Source organism: Melanerpes formicivorus, unplaced genomic scaffold, assembly GCF_026170545.1.
Source record: "Melanerpes formicivorus ecotype bairdi unplaced genomic scaffold, bMelFor1.0.p_v2 SCAF_101, whole genome shotgun sequence".
Taxonomy (NCBI): Eukaryota; Metazoa; Chordata; class Aves; order Piciformes; family Picidae; genus Melanerpes; species Melanerpes formicivorus.
In genome coordinates this window covers 1692129-1713666 of record NW_027142453.1, presented here as the reverse complement: position 1 = coordinate 1713666, position 21538 = coordinate 1692129, and the positions used below count along the sequence as shown (strand labels likewise).

At 44.4% G+C, this 21538-nt stretch overlaps 1 protein-coding gene across 1 annotated transcript in view; it reads left to right on the top strand.

Annotated features, from left to right (window-relative positions):
• The window catches only part of EPSTI1 (epithelial stromal interaction 1), a 72816-nt gene that overhangs the window by 31111 nt on the left and 20167 nt on the right, over positions 1-21538 (top strand). The window contains 3 exon segments of the mRNA XM_068166499.1: positions 13863-13956; positions 17318-17383; positions 17385-17402. Coding sequence (XP_068022600.1) covers positions 13863-13956; positions 17318-17383; positions 17385-17402 — 178 coding nt within the window.

The following is a 21538-nucleotide window of genomic DNA, read 5'->3' as shown; positions in this document are numbered from 1 at the left end:
TGGTGCCATGGTTTAGTTGTCATGAGGTGTTGGGTGACAGGTTGGACTTGATGATCTCTGAGGTCTTTTCCAGCCTTATTGATCCTATGATTCTATACTTTATTCTGTGAGAAATTTGACTGACTAGGTTTATCTTAGTTTGTCAAAACATACACTTTGAGATGAAAACTGTGAATCATAGGACAACTTTGTCCTTTTTCTCCCTAACTGAATCAATATGTGATCATTCAATTCAGGAGTAATTATTGCAAGGGGATCTAATTTATTTTAGTGACCACTAAAGAAGTCTAACCCAGATGGAAATACCAAGGACTTATTTAGCATAACTCTGCAGCTTAAATGTAGAGAACTACTGTGAAGGCCTATCTTCCAGGAATGCTTCCTTAATGTGAGATGTAGATATGACTTAACTCCTGATATAATTAATTCCTTTGACAGCATTGTTCCTAGCTTGCCAGTTCACTCTGATCCAAGCCAATTTTATCGCATAATTAACAGACAATGCTGATTAGTCACCTTTATCTTCTTTATCTTTAGCTCCTGAAATTACTCACCTGTGTTCTTAGCAGGATTGATTGCTTTTTCCTCCTCTGTGACCTTTAAAGGAGGGAAAGAGAGAACCTGTACAAATGGAAAAGGGATCAGCCTCAAACATTTCCAAGACATTTTTGGAGAAGCCATGTGGGGCCATGATATTTTATTGGCTGAGGGAGCTGGGGTTGCTTAGCCTGGAGAAGAGGAGGCTCAGAGGAGACCTTATTGCTGTCTACAGGTACCTGAAGGGAGGTTGTAGCCAGGTGCGCGTTGGTCTCTTCTCCATGCAACCAGCACCAGAACAAGAGGACACAGTCTCAAGCTGCACCAGGGGAGGTTTAGGCTGGAAAGAATAGAATAGAATAGAATAGAATAGAATAGAATAGAATAGAATAGAATAGAATAGAATAGACCAGACCAGGTTGGAAAAGACCTTTGAAATCATCGAGTCCAGCCTATCGTCCAATAGTGTCACACTAGTGCCTTTCCTAGTCTGAAGGAGTCTGATGGTGGGCAAAGGCAAAAGGAGGCTTTCCTAACAGATGTTGAGGTTTCATTGCTAAGATACTTTGCCATTATGAAGTACATCATTGAGGAATCATGCAACATCTTGGATCTTGTAAAGCAGCTCCATTGAAGCACTGCTGGTTATTAGAGACGTGCTCACATAAAAGTTCTTGGTATTTAACAATGTGATTCTGCCTAGTATGCAAAAATGAGTGACTCATTACTTCCATCATCTAAGACCTTATTTCTAGAGGCAAAGAGAGAAAATATGAGGGTTGTGCCCCTTTCCTTGCTGTCTCTGCTGAGGAATTTTGATCTCCTTCCCTGCTCTTGCAGTGAGGGTCATGTGCTGCATATGAAACAATGACCTCTGCAAAGTCATGGCCTGTGGAGCCATTTCAAAAGATAAGCTCCCTTGTTAGTCTGTCCTCTGTAAGCATCTCTAGCTGCAACACCACAATTTTTCTGAGCAGATCAATGCCCACCAGCAGTCTCATTAACTGGGAAGCCTTTTAAAATTGATCACCACCTCAAGCTGTATCAGCCTCCACGGGGCACAGCCCTGTGAAGTGCCGCTTCCATTTGATAAGGAAATGCACCTAAGGTTCCCATGTCATTAGCATACTCTGACAATAAAGTATGATGCTGCTCAGAAGTTTGTTGTTCCTGTTAAATTTCTGTCACTTAAAAACAAGAACTTCTCACTGAAATCTCCTTTCAAGTAAGTGAATGCCAAAAGGGAACAATGTCTGCAGCCTTGTCCACTGTCTGCAGAATACAATTACTTCCTATCTCTTGAACGTCTGGTTTAGCCTTTTTTGGGGCACAACTGGGCCTTGGAAATCAACTGTATCTGTTATCATTGTTGCTTGAGTATGTGTCTGCATGTTTTGACAATGAGGTCCAGATATGGATGCAGAGTGCTGTAGGTCAGGACGTCAGGAGGAAGTTTTACACAGAGAGAGTGATTGCCCATTGGAATGGGCTGCCCGGGGAGGTGGTGGAATTGCCATCACTGGAGGTGTTCAGGAGGAGACTTGACAGGGTGCTTGGTGCCATGGTTTAGTTGATTAGGTGGTGTTGGCTGATAGGTTGGACATGACGATCTTGAAGTTCTCTTCCAACCTGGTTTATTATATTCTACACTATTCTAAAAGTCTGCAAGCCTCTTTCTTTGGAACGGAATGGAATGGAATGGAATGGAATGGAATGGAATGGAATGGAATGGAATGGAATGGAATGGAATGGAATGGAATGGAATGGAAAGGAATGGAATGGAATGGAATGGAATGGAATGGAATGGAATGGAATGGAATAGAGTAGAGTAGAAAAGACTAGACTAGACTAGACTAGACTAGACTAGACTAGACTAGAATTGAATTGAATTGAATTGAATTGAATTGAATTGAATTGAATTAACCTGGTTGGAAAAGACCTTCAATATCAAGTCCAACCTATCATCCAACATCACCTAACCAATTAAACCATGACACCAAGTGTCCCAAACAGTCTCCTCCTAAACACCTCCAGTGATGGTGACTCCACCACCTCCCTGGGCATCCCATTCCAATGGCCAATCACTCTTTCTCTGAAGAACTTGTTCCTAACATCAGGCCTAAACTTCCCCTGGTGCAGCTTAAGACTGTGTCCTCTTTTTCTGTTGGTGATTGCCTGGGACAAGAGACCAACCCCCCACCTGGCTACCACCTCCTTTCAGGGAGTTGTAGACAGCAATAAGGTTTCCCCTGAGCCTCCTCTTCTCCAGGCTAAATAACCTCAGCTCCCTCAGTCTCTCTTCATACGGCTTGTGCTCCAAACCCTTCCCCGGCTTTGTTGACCTTCTCTGGACACATCAGAAGCTCCCCTAACACAGGTGGACTCAAGCTCTATTAAACAACTAAAGTGAACAAAACTCACAAGATATCTCCTAGAGTAGCTGTGGGGAGCTGCTGCGTGGGAGGACAGCCAGGGTTTGTACTAACGTAAGAGAAGCACTTGAGGGATATATTGGTGTTTCTGTGGTTCTGCCTCTGCATATGCCAGATGGAGTACATACACATTTTAAAGGAGTATGTATACACAATAAGGAGTAGATATGCAAATTTCTGCTGGAAACTACTTACACTGCTTACCTTAATGGAATCCTTCTTTCTGAGTAATGGCATTTTGGATGCATTTTACATGATAGTGTGTGCTAGACTGTGTTTCTGTCAGGGTGCATGGAAAGATAATGCATGCTTGCTAAGTCCATACTTGACAATTGCTAATCCTTGTGAGGAAAGGACTGAGTGTCTATCTTTCCAAATGAGAATGAATAAGAGGTTAGGACTTTTCAAGACAAGGAGAGGCTGAGAGCACTGGGATTGTTTGGCCTGGAGAAGAGGAGGCTCAGGGGTGACCTTATTGCTCTCTACAACTACCTGAAGGGAGGCTGTAGCCTGGTGGACGTTGGTCTCTTCTCCCAGGCAACCAGCACCAGAACAAGAGGACACAGCCTCAAGCTGCATCAGGGGAAGTTTAGGCTCAAGGTGAGGAGAAAGTTCTTCACAGAGAGAGTTGTTAGCTATTGGAATGTGCTGCCCAGGGAGGTGGTGGAGTCATCATCCCTGGAGGTGTTCAAAAAGGAATTGGATGCGGGCACTTGGAGCCATGGTTTAGTTAGTCATGAGGTGTTGGGTGACAGGTTGGACGTGATGATTTGTAAGGTCCTTTCCAACCTTATTGATTCTATGATTCTATGATTGTAGCATGCAGAAAATGTCATTTATGCAGTAATGAGGAATGGCCACTTCATGACTTGCTGTTGTCTGTGGCTTGCTGTGCAGGTCACATGAATCTTTGCCTGAATTGTAGCTTATCTCACCATAAGGGTTTAGACCATCTCCCTAGTAAGGTGCTTGTATTCAATCTTAATTCAACTTCCCAGAACCTGTAGTGCTGCATGTGGTCCACTGTGTTTCTGATAGCTATCTGCTAATTTATGTAGTGGGAAAAGCAGTCGAGCACATGGAGTTTCAATAGTACATGATGGCTGTTGCATCACTCCCTCTTTCCCTTTGTTACATATTCATGCCTCTGTTTTTTTGTGAAGGTTGTACTCTAAAATTTCCTGGCACTGCTGCACTCGGGGACATGTGTGCACTCAATATATTCTGCTCAGAATCTGGAGCTCAGGATTTGCCAGAGTGCCTCTGAGCACATATTCCAAACACAATGCAGGGAGTTCACCAAACCAAGCTCATACACACTCTCCTGCCAAACCAGTTCTCTCAAAAGTCATAAACTGCAAGGAGATAAAACCTGAATCAAACCAGAATTTTTATTCATGTATCTGCTTTTCACAGGATAAATACTAGTGTCCCTCTGCCAGCTTCCAGCCCCCTATGATGTGTGGTTCAAACAGCAAGCTGGCAACAAATTTCCACCCCCCCCCAGAAGTGCACATGGAGACCTGACTAGACTTTTAATCCACGCTGCTGGAGAGAATGAAAGAGGCTTGCCCACAAAAGGGTTTGCAGCCTCGAGAACCTTTTGTTTGCTTTTCGCCACAATGGTCTCCATTTTCTTCCTCTGCTCCTGATTATTTTAAGCGTTGTCAATTATTTAACTAACAGGCAGAAAACTAGGGCTTTTATAGACAATCCAGAGGGACTCTCTTGAGTGTAATAACGAAGGCAGTTTATTGAACGCCTGTGAGGTTGCTTTCTAATTGTGCGCATTAATCTGCCCATGCAAGCTGGCTGAAAATACAGAAGCAGATTGCTACATGCAGATGGAGCGCACAGAATGGAAGAGCTATGCAGCAGACTTCTACAAAGCTGCATTTTCCTTAAAACTGGGATTTATGCTTGTTACTTGAGATAACAAATGAAACTCGATGTCCAAAATAACTTCCAAGAATGTCGGATGAGTTGGGCGGGAGGAAAAAAATAGCCGAGCTCCATTGTTCGATCCAGTCAGGAAAACACAAAGAGCAAGTGGGTTGATGGGAAAGATGGGTTTTTGGGAGTGGGTGGGGGAAGAGATGAAAATAATTCTGCTGAGAAAGTTACCTCTTCTCTTTTCTTTTCTTTTCTTTTCTTTTCTTTTCTTTTCTTTTCTTTTCTTTTCTTTTCTTTTCTTTTCTTTTCTTTTCTTTTCTTTTCTTTTTTCTTTTCATTTCTTTTCTTTTCTTTTCTTTTTCTTTTCTTTTCTTTTTTCTTTTCTTTTCTCTTTTCTTTTTTCTTTTCTTTTCTTTTCTTTTCTTTTCTTTTCTTTTCTTTTCTTTTCTTTTCTTTTCTTTTCTTTTCTTTTCTTTTCTTTTCTTTTCTTTTCTTTTCTTTTCTTTTCTTTTCTTTTCTCTTCTCTTCTCTTCTCTTTTTCTTTTCTTTTCTCTTTTCTTTTCTTTTCTCTTCTCTTCTCTTCTCTTCTCTTTTCTCTTTTCTCTTTTCTTTTCTTTTCTTTTCTTTTCTTTTCTTTTCTTTTCTCTTCTCTTCTCTTCTCTTTTCTTTTCTTTTCTCTTTTCTTTTCTCTTCTCTTCTCTTCTCTTTTCTTTTCTTTTCTTTTCTTTTCTTTTTCTTTTCTTTTCTTTTCTTTTCTTTTCTTTTCTTTTCTTTTCTTTTCTTTTCTTTTCTTTTCTTTTCTTTTCTTTTCTTTTCTTTTCTTTTTTCTTTCTTTTCCATTTATCTTTCTTTCATTTCTTTCCCCTTCCTTTCTCTTCTCCTTTCCTTTCTCTTCTCCTTTCCTTTCTCTTCTCCTTTCCTTTTCTCTTCTCCTTTCCTTTCTCTTCTCCCTTTCCTTTCTCTTCTCCTTTCCTTTCTCTTCTCCTTTCCTTTCTCTTCTCCTTTCCTTTCTCTTCTCCTTTCCTTTCTCTTCTCCTTTCCTTTCTCTTCTCCTTTCCTTTCTCTTCTCCTTTCCTTTCTCTCTCCTTTCCTTTCCTCTCCTCTCCTTTCCTCTCCTCTCCTTTCCTCTCCTTTCCTCTCCTTTCCTCTCCTTATCCTCTCTCTTCCTTTCCTTTCCTTTCCTTTCCTTTCCTTTCCTTTCCTTTCCTTTCCTTTCCTTTTCCTTTCCTTTCCTTTTCCTTTCCTTTCCTTTCCTTTTCCTTTCCTTCCTTTCCTTTCCTTTCTTTCCTTTCCTTTCCTTTCCTTTCCTTCTTCCCTTCCCTTCCCTTCCCTTCCCTTCCCTTCCCTTCCCTTCCCTTCCCCTTCCCTTCCCTTCCCTTCCCTTCCTTCCCTTCCCTTCCCTTCCATTCCTTCCCTTCCCTTCCCCTTCCCTTCCCTTCCCTTCCCTTCCCTTCCCTTCCCTTCCCTTTTCTCTCCTTTTCTTTTCTTTCCTTTTCTCTTTACTTTATTCTTTTCTTTTTTCTTTCCCCTTCCTTCCTCTCCTCTCCTCTCCCTCTCCTCTCCTCTCCTCTCCTCTCCTCTCCTCTCCTCTCCTCTCCTCGAGTCTCCTCGAGTCTCCTCGAGTCTCCTCTCCTCGAGTCTCCTCGAGTCTCCTCTCCTCTCCTCGAGTCTCCTCTCCTCGAGTCTCCTCTCCTCTCCTCTCCTCGAGTCTCCTCTCCTCGAGTCTCCCTCTCCTCTCCTCTCCTCGAGTCGCCTCATCCTCTCCTCTCTGAACCTCTCCTCTCTGAACCTCTCCTCTCCTCTCTGAACCTCTCTTCTCCTCTCCTCTCTGAACCTCTCCTCTCCTCCCCTCTCCTTTTATTTTCCTTTATTTTTCTTTTATTTTATTTTTTAACCTATTTTTGCACGTACTTGAAGCCTAAATGAACTAAAATGAACTACTGCAACATTTCTTGTTCTTATCCCGCAACAGCAGGAACACATGCTTAAAAGCTTTTAGACAAGGAAAGCCTATCCAGCCAAACAGCACACTCTTGATCACTGTCATTAGAATAGAACAGAGCAGAACAGACTAGAATAGAACAGGCTAGAATAGATCGGACTAGAATAGATCAGATTAGAATAGAAACAGGCTAGACTAGACCTTGAATTTAATGGAATGGAATGGAATGGAATGGAATGGAATGGAATGGAATGGAATGGAATGGAATGGAATGGGAATGGAATTGACCAGGTTGGAAGAGACCTTCGAGATCATCATGGCCAACCTATCACACAACACCATCTAATCAACTAAAACCATGGCACCAAGTGCGCCATCCAGTCTCTTCCTAAACACCTCCAGTGATGGTGACTCCACCACCAACACTGGCATCACATTCCAATGGCCAATCACTCTTTCTCTGAAGAACTTCTTCCTAACATCCAGCCTAAACCTCCCCTGGTGCAGCTTGAGACTGTGTCCTCTTGTTCAGGTGCTAGTTGCCTGGGAGAAGAGACCAGCTCTCACCTGGTTTGCAACCTCCCTTCAGGTAGTTGTAGGCAGCAAGAAAGTGTCCCCCTGAGCCTCCTCTTCTCCAGGAGAATCAACCCCAGCTCCCTCAGCCTCTCCTCACAGGGCTTTCCAAGTCCTTAGTATTCTTGTGCATTACTCTCAGTGAATGCTGAGTACAGCATTAAGCTTGCTATGTGTCAGCTGTCATCACAGAAACATGGTGGGATGATTCACAGAGCTGGAGTACTGCAATGCATGGCTATAAACTCTTCAGAAGGGGATAGTCAAGGAAGGAGAGATGTTTGGGCTGGCCCTGTTTGTTAGGGAGTGATTGCCTTGATGGAGTCACCGTCACTGGAAGTGTTTAGGAAGAGACTTGATGGAGTGTTTGGTGCCATGATTTAGTTGATTAGATGGTGTTGGATGATAGGTTGGACTTGATGATCTTGAAGGTCTCTTCCAACCTGGTCTATTCCATTCCATTCCATTCCATTCCATTCCATTCCATTCCATTCCATTCCATTCCATTCCATTCCATTCCATTCCGTTCCATTCCGTTCTGTTTCTGTTCCACTCTTAATGATGGTCATGATAAGATTGAGAGTGTGTGGGTAAGAATCAGAAAGAAGGCCAATAAGGCAGATATAATGATGGGAGTCTGCTACAGACCATCTAGTCAGGATGAAGAGGCATTAAAAACAGCAGCTGGGAGAAGACTCAGAATCAATACTACTTGTTCTTGTGAGGCACTTCAATTTACCAAATGTCTGCTGAAAATGCAGTACAACAGAGAGGAAATACTCCAGGAGGTTTCTGCAGTGTGTGGAATATGACGTCCTGGCACGGGTGATGAGGCAACCAAACAGAGAAGGCTCCGTGTTAGACCTGTTGTTTGCAAACAGAGAAAGCCTTGTGGATGCTGTGAAGGTTGGAGGCTCTCTTGGGCACAGTGATCATAGAATAGTAAAGTTTTACATTCTTGGGGAAGTAAGGGGAGGGGTCAGTAGAACTGCCAGCTTGGATTTCTAGCAGTGAGACCTGTTTGGGAGACTGGTTGACGCATTTCCTTGGAAGGCAGTCCTGAAGGACAGAGGAGTTCAAGAAGGCTGGAAATTCTTCAAAGGGAAAATATTTACAATGCAGGAGCAAAATGTCCCAGCGTGCCATGAGCCAAGACAGCAGGGAAAAAAACTGAGGTGGATAAACTGAGCTTTGTCTGGAACTCAGGAAGAAAAAGACATTCTATAGCCTATGGAAGAAGGAATGAGCAGGTTACTCACGGAGACTACAAACACGTTGTAAGCCAGCAGTGTGCCCAGGTGGCCAAGAAGGCCAATGGCATCCTGATATGCATCAGGAACAGTGTGGCCAGCAGGAGCAGGGAAGTCATTGTGCCCCTGTACTCCACACTGGTTAGGCCACACCTTGACTCCTGTGTCCAGTTCTGGCCCCTCAGTTTAGGAAGGACACTGAGACACTTGTACATGTCCAGGGAAGGGCAATGAGGCTGGGGAGAGGCTTTGAGCACAAGCCTTACGAGGAGAGGCTGAGGGAGCTGGGATTATTTGGCCTGGAGAAGAGGAGGCTCAGGGGAGTCCTTCTTGCTGTATGCAACTACCTGAAGGGAGGTTGTATCCAGGTGGGGGTTGGTCTCTTCTGCTAGGCAACCAGCACCAGAACAAGAGGACGTAGTGTCAAGCTGCACCATAGTTTCATAGTTTCATAGTTTCATAGTTTCATTCAGGGTTGGAAGGGACCACAAGGATTATCTAGTTCCAACCCCCCTGCCATGGGCAGGGACACCCCGCACTAGATCAGGCTGGACAGAGCCTCATCCAGCCTGCTCTTAAACACCCCCAGGGACGGGGCCTCGACCACCTCCCTGGACAACCCATTCCAGGGTTTCACCACTCTCATGGTGAAGAACCTCCTCCTCACATCTAGCCTGAATCTCCCCACCTCCAGCTTCATTCCATTCCCCCTAGTCCTATCACTACCTGAGATCCTGAGAAGTCCTTCCCCAGCCTTCCTGTAGGCCCCCCTTCAGATACTGGAAGGCGACAATTAGGTCTCCTCGGAGCCTTCTCTTCTGCAGACTGTACAGCCCCAACTCCTTCAGTCTGTCCTCATAGGAGAGGTGCTCCAGCCCTCTGATCATCCTCGTGTCCCTTCTCTGGACACGTTGCAGCACCTCCACATCCCTCTTGGAATAGGGGCTCCAGAACTGGACACAGTACTCCAGGTGGGGTCTCACCAGGGCTGAGTAGAGGGGGAGGATCACCTCCCTCATCCTGCTAGCCACACTTCTCCTGATGCAGCCCAGGATCTGATTGGCTTTGCGGGCTGCAAGTGCACATTGAGAGCTCATGTTGAGCTTTTTGTCCACCAGCACCCCCAAGTCTCTCTCCTCAGGGCTACCCTCCAGCCAGTCACTGCCCAGCCTGGATTTGTGCCTGGGATTGCCTCCACCCAGATGCAGGACCCTGCACTTGCTCTTATTGAACTTCATGAGGTTGACCTGTGCCCACCTCTCCAGCCTGTCAAGATCTCTCTGGATGGCCTCCCTTCCCTCCAGCGTGTCTGCTGCACCACACAGCTTGGTGTCATCAGCAAACTTGCTGAGGGTGCACTCAATGCCACTGTCCATGTCCCCCACAAAGATGTTGAATAAGACAGGTCCCAGGACTGATCCCTGAGGGACTCCACTTGTCACTGGCCTCCACTGGGACATGGAGCCATTGACAGCCACTCTTTGGGTGCGGCCATCAAGCCAGTTCCTTATCCATCTAGTGGTCCACCAATCAAACCCATGTGTCACCAGTTTGGAGACCAGGATGTGGTGTGGGACAGTGTCGAAGGCTTTGCTCAGGTCCAGGTAAATGACATCAGTTGCTCGCCCCTCATCTATTAATTTTGTCACCTGCTCATAGAAGGCCACCAGGTTGGTCAGGCAGGATTTGCCCTTGGCAAAGCCATGCTGACTGTTCCCAATCACCTCTTCACTATTCTTTTGAGTGAGTAGTGACTCCAGGAGGATCTGTTCCATGATCTTTCCAGGCACAGAGGTGAGACTGACTGGCCTGTAGTTCCCTGGTTCCTCCTTCTTGCCCTTTTTGAAGATGGGGGCAATGTTTCCCCTTTTCCAGTCTGTGGGGACTTCACCAGACTGCCAGGACTTTTGAAATATAATAGAGAGGGGTTTAGCAACCTCATCTGCCAGTTCTCTCAGTACCCGTGGGTGTAACCCGTCGGGTCCCATGGACTTGAACACTTTCAGGTTCTTCAGGTGATCACCAACCTGATCTGCACTTACAATGGGCAGTTCTTCCTCCCCGTCCCTAGCTTTGACTTCCATAACATCAGGAGTGTGGCTAGAGGCCCTTGCAGTGAAGACTGAGGTAAAGAAGTTATTAAGTACCTCAGCCTTTTCCTCATCACATGTGACCATGTCACCATTTTCCTTTCTGAGGGGGACCCACACCTTCCCTAGTCTTCTTCTTCCCATTAATATACCTGTAAAAGTTCTTAGTATTCCCTTTAATTCTCCCTGGCTAGATTCAACTCAAAACTCTGCTTTGGCTTTCCTAACCAGGACTCTTGCTGCTCGGGCAGCTTCCTTGTATTCCCCCTGTTCTACCTGTCCTTCCTCCACTTCCTGTAGAGTTTTCCTTTTAAGTAATAGTGTGTCCAGTAGCTCCTTGCCCATCCAGGCAGGCCTCCTAGCATTCTTACCTGCTTTTCCTCTTTGTTGGTACACAGAGCTCCTGGACACAGAGGAGGTGGTCCTTGAATACTGACCAGCTGTCCTGGGTCCCTCTTCCCTCCAGGGCTTTGTCCCACGACACTTTGGCTAGCAGATCCCTGAAGCGATCAAAATCTGCATGCCTAAAGTCTAGGGTCGTGAGAGGTTTAGGAGAGGTTTAGGCTGGATATTAGGAAGAAGTTCTTCAGAGAAAGAGTGATTGGCCATTGGAATGTGATGCCCAGGGAGATGGTGGAGTCACCATCACTGGAGGTGTTTAAGAAGAGTCTGGATGTGGCATTTGGTGCCATGGCTTAGTTGATTAGATGGTGTTGGATGATAGGTTGGACTCGATGGTGTCAAGTTCTTTTCCCACCCGGTTAATTCTATTCTACTCTCTTCTTTGCTTAATATTAGAGGATTGCATTTTTTTAGCTTCTTTGATTAGTCCCTGAAGTTTTAGCAAGTAAGATGTTGCTCCAGCTCTCTGAGTGTGGAATACCTCTGGACACTTTGATATGCTGATTTCCTTCTGCAGTTAATGTTTTCCTCACTGGAACATTAATTGAACTGTCATCCCTCCTACTTCCCTCTTTCCCTGCAGCATGGCTTATGCTATGATTTGTGTTGTTGTGACTATAGGTTTAGCGTTATGAAAAATACCACACAGACAATATTTTGACAGTCTGGCAACTCCAAATGCATTACTGGGTTTCCATAGAGGTGATTCACAATGAATTAACATGTATGACTGACATGACTGAGTTTGTCTTTAGTAGGGTTCGGAACCTGAGTCCCTTTCTCATGATACGAATGCTTTAGTCATGTATCACTGAGTTGGGTGTGGTAAGGTGTTTTCTGTATTCAAAGGCAATGCACAGTCTTGCTGAGAAACTTCATTTCCTTCCACCCTTGTAATTAGAATAGAATAGAATAGAATAGAATAGACCCAGTTGGAGGAGACCTTCGAGATCATCAAGTCCAACCTATCACCCAACACCATCTAATCAACTAAACCATGGCACCAAGCACACCATCCAGTCTCTTCCTAAACAAATCCAGTGATGGTGACTCCACCACCTCTCTGGGCAGCACATTCCAGGGGACAAGCACTCTTTCTATGAAGAATTTCTTCCTAACACCAGCCCAAACCTCCCCTGACGCAGCTTGAGACTGTGTCCTCTTGTTCTGGTGCTGATTGCCTGGGAGAAGAGACTAATCCCCATCTGGCTACAACCTCCCTTCAGGGAGTTGTAGACAACAGGACGGTCTCCCCTGAGCCTCCTTTTCTCCAGGCTAAACACCCCCAGCTCCCTCAACCTTTTCTCACAGGGCTGTGCTCTAAACCCCTCCCCAGCTTTGTTGCCCTTCTCTGGACACCTTCCAGCAACTCAACATCTTCCCTAAACTGAGGGGCTCAGAACTGGGCACAGGACTCAAGGTGTGGCCTAACCAGTGCAGTGTACAGGGGCAGAATGACCTCCCTGCTCCTGCTGGCCACACTGTTCCTGATGCAGGCCAGGATGCCATTGGCCTTCTGAAACTGAGAGCAAAGCGACACTACTTTGAAAATATGTTTTATAAGGCATGTGATTGGAAACATAAAATTGCCCTTGACAAAATAAGAAATGGCACTGTTGTGCCATTCTGCTTCAACTAAACCCAAACATTTTATTTCTGTTTCAGTGCTACAAAATGCTTCAAACTCTTTCTGCTTAAGTAATCCATTGCAATGCTGCATTCTATTCACTGTGAAGGAAAATTCCCTGAATCATCTTTTGAATTGCTTCTCGGGGGTTTATAGAGCCAGCAGAAGAATTTGCAACTAAATCTGTGAAGCAGTAGCATCCTGATGACTGGACTAGACTAGACTAGCCTAGCCTAGCCTAGCCTAGCATAGCATAGCATAGAATAGCATAGAATAGCATAGAATAGAATAGAATAGAATAGAATAGAATAGAATAGAATAGAATGGAATATAATTAACCACGTTAGAAAAAGACCTTCAAGATCATCAAGTCCAACCTATCACTATAAGACCTAGACAGACTGGACAGCCAGGATGCTTAGTCACAAATATATTCACACATCTGTTTAGAATAGAATAGAATAGAATAGAATAGAATAGAATAGAATAGAGTAGGATAGAATAGAGTAGGATAGAATAGAATAGAATAGAATAGAATAGAATAGAATAGAATAGAATAGAATAGAATAGAATAGGATAGAATAGGATAGAATAGAATAGAATAGAATAGAATAGAATAGAATAGAATAGAATAGAATAGAGTAGGATAGGATAGGATAGGATAGGATAGGATAGGATAGGATAGGATAGGATAGGATGGAATGGAATGGAATGGAATGGAATGGAATGGAATGGAATGGAATGGAATGGAATGGAATGGAATGGAATGGAATGGAATAGACCAGGTTGGAAATAGACCTTGCCCAATGGGATGCAAGTCAGCTTCTTAGAAGCTTTACAGTATGTATGGAAAGGAAATCCACTGCAACCCCCAAACATGCAAATGACAGTAATTGTTTGCTTAAGAATTCCTCCCAGCAAATAACCACAACATAGATTCTGTATCCTCTCTCTCATTTCATTCTGCCTTTCTCCATAACCTTTTGTTCCACCTGTGATGTTTTTTCAGCAGTCATATGATAAAATGTCTAGGCTACATTCCAAGGGTGTAATAAAAAGCTGTATTTGCGTTTATGGAAGCACTAACAATTCTATTTGGATTGGATTTCTTCACAGCAAAACCAATGAATTATTGAACAGATTGGACTTGGGTTTGCCAAAGAGTGATTCCTGTCAGATTGCTAATCATGGCCAAGAGTCTACAGCATGGGTAAGCAAAAACATGACATGTGCTATATTTTCTGTCATCTTTCCAGGTGCTGTCAATAGAGTAATACTCTAACTGAGCTTAATTGCCTAAATATAACTGAGTGAGTACCAAGGAGTCTTTCTGAATGAGATTGCCTGCATTGTCTCTTTCACACTGGCAGACTAGCCTACATAGTAAGGGACTGCCTTTATGACTCTCAGATCTCTCTCTGATAAATGAGATGCAGATTTATATTCTAAGGTCAGATCAGACTCTTAAATGTGCTCCATACCCATCTGTTGGTGGCAAGCTTTTATGAAATCTCAACCAGTTCATGTCAGTGAATGCTTTACTGCATTGAAAATCTGGTCAGAAGATAAGCTTATTTCTCACTGTGTCCTAAGAATAATTTCATAGCCTGCTTGGGCACTTTGTCTCAGTTTGAATGAGCCTGGTAAGTATCAATGCAATTAGGAAACAGATAAAGTATTGCTCAGGTTTCATTATTCTAATTGCCTCAAAAAGGCTTTTTCACATATGATTAGTCTCTCTGTGCCTAAACCAAGCCTTCCTACTGATGTAAAAATTTGCAGTGGAGAGTGCTAACTCTGAGATAGAAGTTTTTCTCCATTGAGAAGGTTTGAAATTGAGGAAAGATGGAGATCAGGCAGCCAAGTGGAGAGAAATCCTCATTACAAGGAATGGAATGGAATGGAATGGGAATGGAATGGAATGGAAATGGAATGGAATGGAATGGAATGGAATGGAATGGAATGGAATGGAATGGAATGGAATGGAATGGAATGGAATGGAGTGGAGTGGAATGGAATGGAATGGAATGGAATGGAATGGAGGGGAGGGGAGGGGAGGAGAGGAGAGGAGACTCGAGGAGAGAGACTCGAGGAGAGGAGACTCGAGGAGAGGAGAGGAGAGGAGACTCGAGGAGAGGAGAGGAGGACTCGAGGAAGAGGAGAGGAGACTCGAGGAGAGGAGACTCGAGGAGAGGAGACTCGAGGAGAGGAGACTCGAGGAGAGAGAGAGAGAGAAGAGAGAGAAGAGAAGAAGAGAAGAGAAGAGAAGAGAAGAGAAGAGAAGAGAAGAGATAGAGAAGAGAAGAGAAGAGAAGAGAGAAGAAAGAGAAGAGAAGAGAAGAGAAGAGAAGAGAAGAGAAGAGAAGAGAAGAGAAGAGAAGAGAAGAGAAGAGAAGAGAAGAGAGAAGAGAAGAGAGAGAAAGAGAAGAGAAGAGAAGAGAAGAGAAGAGAAGAGAAGAGAAGAGAAGAGAAGAGAAATTAACCAGGTTGGAAGAGACCTTTGAGATCATCAAGTCCAACCTATCACCCAACACCATCTAATCAACTATACCATGGCACCAAATGCCCCATCCAGACTCTTCCTCAACACCTCCAGTGATGATGACTCCACCACCTCCCATGGCAGCACATTCCAATTGGCAATCACTCTTTCTCTGAAGAACTTCCTAACATCCAGCCTAAACTTCCCTTGGCACAGCTTGAGGACTCTGTCCTCTTGTTCTGGTGTTGGTTACCTGGGAGAAGAGACCAAGCCCCACTTGCATACAACCCTCCCTTCAGGTAGTTGTAGACAGCAAGAAGGTCTCCCCTGAGCCTCCTCTTCTCCAGGCCCCTCCCAGGTCCCTCAGCCTCTCCTCATAGGGCTTGTGCTCCAAACCCCTCCCCAGCTTTGTTGCCCTTCTCTGGACACCATTCCAGCAACATTTGGGATAATGTAATATTGATCAATTTCTTTTCCTCACATCATTTCTTTGATAGTGATATTAATTTAGCACACCTAGTTCAAAACATCAGTGTCAAACATGCCTTGATGTGCATGAACACATTTAACTTCTTTGGAGTGCCTGTCATCGGTGACTTTTTGCCCGCTTATTTAATCAACCTCATAATTAACTTTAATCCTGTCTTTCAAAGTGTTACCAATCCTGTGTAGATTTTTATTGTCTTCCAACTTGATTAACATACACTCCACACAATTCTCCAAGCCATTACGGAGAGTAATGAATAGCATTGGACCCACAATGAGTCTCCCCGGACACATGTAACAACTCCTCCCAGCTCAAAATTGAGCTATTAATAATTGCTTCCTCTATTCAGCCTTTGGAGCAAATTATGTGCCTGTTGTTTTAATGGTGTCATTCTGCACACATATATCATGTTTCAAGAACACTGTGTGGACCTACAACAAGCTCCTCACTAAAGTCAAACCTACCTGCTTCTTGTATTAAATTATGCTGGCTCATTTTTCAGTGTTCTACGCTATGTCCCCTGCTCAAAGAATTTACAGTATAAGTTGCCAAAGACTTCACCAGTATATGAGCCAGCAGTGTGCCCCAGGTGGCCAAGAAGGCAAGGGCATCTTGGCCTGCATCAGGAACAGTGTGGGCCAGCAGGAGCAGGGGAGGTCATTGTGCCCCTGTACTCAGCACTGGTTAGGCCACACCTTGAGTCCTGTGTTCAGTTCTTGGCCCCTCAGTTTAGGAAAGATGTTGACTTTCTATAACATGTCCAGAGAAGGACAACAAAGCTGGTGAGGGGTTTGTAGCAAAACCCTGTGAGGAGAGGCTGAGGGAGCTGGGGTTGCTTAGCCTGGAGAAGAGGGAGCTTGTGGGAGACCTTCGTGCTGTCTACAACTCCCTGAAGGGGGAGTTGGTCTCTTCTCCCAGGCAACCCAGCACCAGAACAAGAGGACACAGTCTCAAGCTGCACCAGGGAGGTTTAGGCTAGATGTTAGGAAGTACATCCCAGAAAAGAGTGATTGGTCATTGGAATGTACTGCCCAGGGAGGTGGTGGAGTCACCATCATTGGAGGTGTTTAGGAAGGGACTGCATGGAGCACTTGATGCCATGGTTTAGTTGATTAGATGGTGTTGGATGATAGGTTGGATTCCATGATCTCAAAGGTACCTGGTTAATTCTATTCTATTCTATTCTATTCTATTCTATTCTATTCTATTCTATTCTATTCTATTCTATTCTATTCTATTCTATTCTATTCTATTCTATTCTATTCTATTCTATTCTATCTATCCTATCCTATCCTATCCTATCCTATCCTCCTATCCTATCCTATCCTGTTGTATTCTATACAAGGACACAGAACTGCCTGTGTTGGAGCTGCCTGGTGGTTGTGTGGGTGGACATCCAGCCAAGCCAAATGACTAAGAGGGCGCTAGACCCTTTCTTGTTTAAATTTTTAGTTTCAAGACTAATCTGTTTTTTAAGTAACTGGAGTTATTCAACCATTTCTGTTTTGTTAATTACCTATATAACCATTTGGGAATAAGGTTTGGGATATTGCCCCCCCCTACACACAGCCCAATATGTTTATATTCTCTGCTGAACAATAGATGAGAAGCCATACTTATAAGCAAGCTCTTCGAGAGGAGGAAAACAGAAGATTAGAGGAAATGAAGGCAAGAACAACGGAGGAAGGTAATTAGACCATTAACAGTTTGCATATTGTATCATTTTTGCATGCTGTGAAACCAATTAAATACATTGATTACTTGTAAGCCTACACACAGAGCTTCTCTTCAGCAAGAGTGACTCAGTCAGTGTTTCAAGTATTGTGAGAGAGATGAGCCAAGCTTCAAAATTTGGGCAGGGACAGGACAATTCTGTGTTCAAGGCTATTTGCATCTGGATGACTACCTCATGGTTGCCTCTATCTGTTGTAGACAGGCGGGATGTTGGTCCTCTTCTCCCGGGCAGCCAGTACCAAAGCAAGAGGACACAGTCTCAGGCTGCACCAGGGGAGGTTTAGGCTGGTTGTTAGGAAGAAGTTCTATAGAGAGAGAGAGATTGCCCATTGGAATGGGCTGCCTGGGGAGGTGGTGGAGTCGCCGTCATTGGAGGTGTTTCAGGAGCAGACTTGATGGGGGTGCTTGGTGCCATGGGTTAGTTGTTTAGGTGGGTTGGATTGGTTGATGGGTTGTATGCGATGATTTGAAGGTCTCTTCCAACCTGGTCTATTCCTATCCTATCCTATCCTATCCTATCCTATCCTATCCTATCCTATCCTATCCTATTCATTTGAACAATTGTGCAGAGCATTTTTTGACCATGTTACCCCATTTCCTCTCCCTCATGTGTAAGTAATCTTGCTGAGATATTCATGGTGATCTCAGACTCCCAAATAGTCCCTTTCTAAAGAATAGAATAGAATAGAATAGAAATAGAATAGAATAGAATAGAATAGAATAGAATAGAATAGAATAGAATAGAATAGAATAGAATAGAATAGAATAGAATAGAATAGAAATAGAATAGAATAGAGTAGATAGAATAGAATAGGCTTGGCTTGGCTTTGCTTGGCTTGGCTTGACTTGGCTTGGCTTGGCTTGGCTTGAATTTAATTGAATTGAATTGAAATGAATTTAATTGAATTAACCAGGTTGGAAAAGACAATTGAGATCATCCAGTCCAACCTATCATCCAACACCATCATATCAATTAAACCATGGCACTAAGTGCCTCATCCAGTCTCTTCCCTAAACACCTCCAGGGATGGTGACTCCACACCACCTCCCTAGGCAGCACATTCCAATGGCCAATCACTCTTTCTGCAAAAACTTTTTCCTAACATCCAGGCTGAGCATCTCCTGGCACTGCTTGAGACTGTGTCCTATTCTTGTGCTGGTTGCCTCTGGGAGAAGAGACCAACCCCCATCTGGCTACAACCCTCCCTTCAGGTAGTTGTAGGCAGCAAGAAGGTCTCCCCTGAGCCTCCTCTTCTCCAGGCTAAGGCAACCCCAGCCTCCCTCAGCCTCTCCTCACAGGGCTGTGCTCCAAACCCCTCCCCAGCTTTGTTGCCCTTCTCTGGACACTTTCCAGCAGGTCAACATCTTTCCTAAACTGAGGGGCCCAGAACTGGACACTCTGGAGGTGTTCATAAAGGGATTGGACGTGACACTTGAAGCCATGGTTTAGTTAGTCCTGAGGTGTTGGGTGACAGGTTGGACTTGGTGACCCCTGAGGTCTTTTCCAACATTATTGATTCTATGATTCTATGATACATGGTTCCAAGTGCTCTTTGCCTGCACAGCTGTTGCTACCTATTACACAGAGTAACGCAGGTCCTTGCAAACCTACTGTAAATAATATGTACTTGAAAGCCTCCAGTAATTGTCCCTCAGATATAGGGTGGCTTGTTTCTAGTTCAAACTAATATTTATTGTAGCCATTGTGAATTTCTGTCTTGTATGTACCTCCCATCAGAGTGTAGCTATAAAATGCTTAGCTATTGTCAGTTCCCCTTTTCAGCACAGGTTTTAGTATGTATTGCTTGATTTAGAAATTTTCAGCACACTTTGAACACCACACACCACACACACTCAATATATTTCAGAAACATTACTCCACGAGGGGACTCAGCATATTGGCAAGTCAGATACTGGGGGTTTAATTTTCAGCTTGAACAGTTATTTAAAACAGTGAAAATTAAGGCTGGCTTTTTTATTTCTTAATCCCATTTCCTCTCTTAGGGTTAGGGCAAATATTGATACATAGCATGTTTGCACTTATTGATTTTCTTCATACTTTTATTGCATAGTTTTTATTTAATGTTCCACTTACATTGATTTCAACCAAAAAATGCTTTCGTGGTTCCGTTTAGCTATTGAGGCTTTTCCCTAACAGCATCACTTTATTTTAGTTCCTATTCCTACTGCAACTCAGTTAGAATAGAATTGGAATAGAATAGAATAGAATAGAATAGAATAGAATAGAATAGAATAGAATAGAATAGAATAGAATAAGATGGGATGGGATAAAATGGAATGGAATGGAATGGAATGGAATGGAATGGAATGGAATGGAATGGAATGGAATGGAATGGAATAAAATGGAATGGAATAAAATGGAATAAAATGGAATGGAATAGCATTAACCAGGTTGGAAGAGACCTTTGAGATCATTGAATCCAATGTACCATCCAAAACCATCTAATCAACTAAACCAGGGCACCAAGCACCCCATCCAGTCTCTTCCTAAACACCTCCAGTGATGGTGACTCCACCACCTCCAGGCAGCACATTCCAGTGGCAAATCACTCTCTCTATGAAGAATTTCTTCCTAACATCCAGCCTAAACCTCCCCTGGTGCAGCTTGAAACTGTGTCCTCTTGTTCTGGGGCTGGTTGCCTGAGAGAAGAGACCAACCCCCACCTGCCTACAACCTCCCTTCAGGTAGTTGTAGACAGCAAGAAGATCTCCCCCAAGCTTCCTCTTCTCCAGGCTAAGCAACCCCAGCTCCCTCAGCCTCTCCTCACAGGGCTGTGCTCCAAACCCTTCGCAGCTTTGTTGCCCTTCTCTGGACACCTTCCAGCAACTCAACATCTTTCCTAAACCAAGGGGCCACAGGACTCAAGGCGTGGTCTAGCCAGTGCTGAGTACAGGGGCACAATGACTTCCCTTCTCCTGCTGGCCACACTATTCCTGATCCTGGCCAGGATGCCATTGGCTTTCTTGGCCACCTGGGCACACTGCTGGCTCATGTTCAGCCTATTATCAACCAGTACCCCCTGGTCCCTTTCTACCTGGCTGCTCTCCAGCCACTCTGACCCCAGCCTGCAGCACTGCATGGGGTTGTTGTGGCCAATGTGTAGAACCTGGCACTTGGATGTGTTAAATCTCATGCCCTTGGCTCTGCCCATCTCACCAGCCTGTCAAGGTCCTTCTGCAGATCTCTCCAATCTTCTAACAGATCAACACCTGCCCCATATAGTGTCATCTGCAAATTTACAGATGATGGACTAAATACCCTCCTCCAGAGGCTATGGATCCTGTTGTTATGAAAAATATGAAAGATGGGTCTGTTCCTATCCCTTCCCCCTCGTCCTGCCAGCCAAAGTCTCTTTGCAGAAAAATCTGCATCTTCAGTTTCTGGGTGTATTGCAGGGAGCCAAGAGGCAGGGAACCACACATACAGAGTAGAATCATACTATCTGTGTTTCCTTCTCAGTCCTGCCTAAAACTGCACAAGCAAACTCTCCTCTGAAAATAATTCCCTTTCTCACTCTTATATTGTGGTAGTTTAGGCTGTGTGCCTCCTGCTGCTCCCACATGGAGTGCACCTCTGATGTCCTGAGGGTCCAGCCCAGTGCGTGGACACAGGAAGCTGCATATTTCATACCCATAATGTCCTGCTCCCTATAAATCCATCTGCAAGGCCTCACACTTCCTCTTTCTTCCCTTGCTGCTCCCATGGGAGATGCTCCCTATCTGGTAATGGAAGAGGAGTTATCTCAAGGCTGGGCCTGGGTAGGCCTAATGCCAAGAGGAGAAGGGGGAAGGGCAATCTCAGATCTGGCCAGCTGAGATTAGCCTAACAGTGGAGAGGGGGGAAGAAAGAGCCCTGGGGGTTTTGGGTGTACCCTTAGGTAAGAAGAAGGGAAATGCTGGGAGGCTTCTGAGTATGTTTTGGGTTCTCTTTTGTCACTGTGCTTGTAGCTCTGTGTAAAACATTCACTGCTTTTCCATTTAAACTTTCCATCACTTCTGCAATCCATTTGTCCAAGTCTCATTCTTTCTGCCCCGGTGGGAGGCAAGGGAGGATCTGCCTTCCAACCC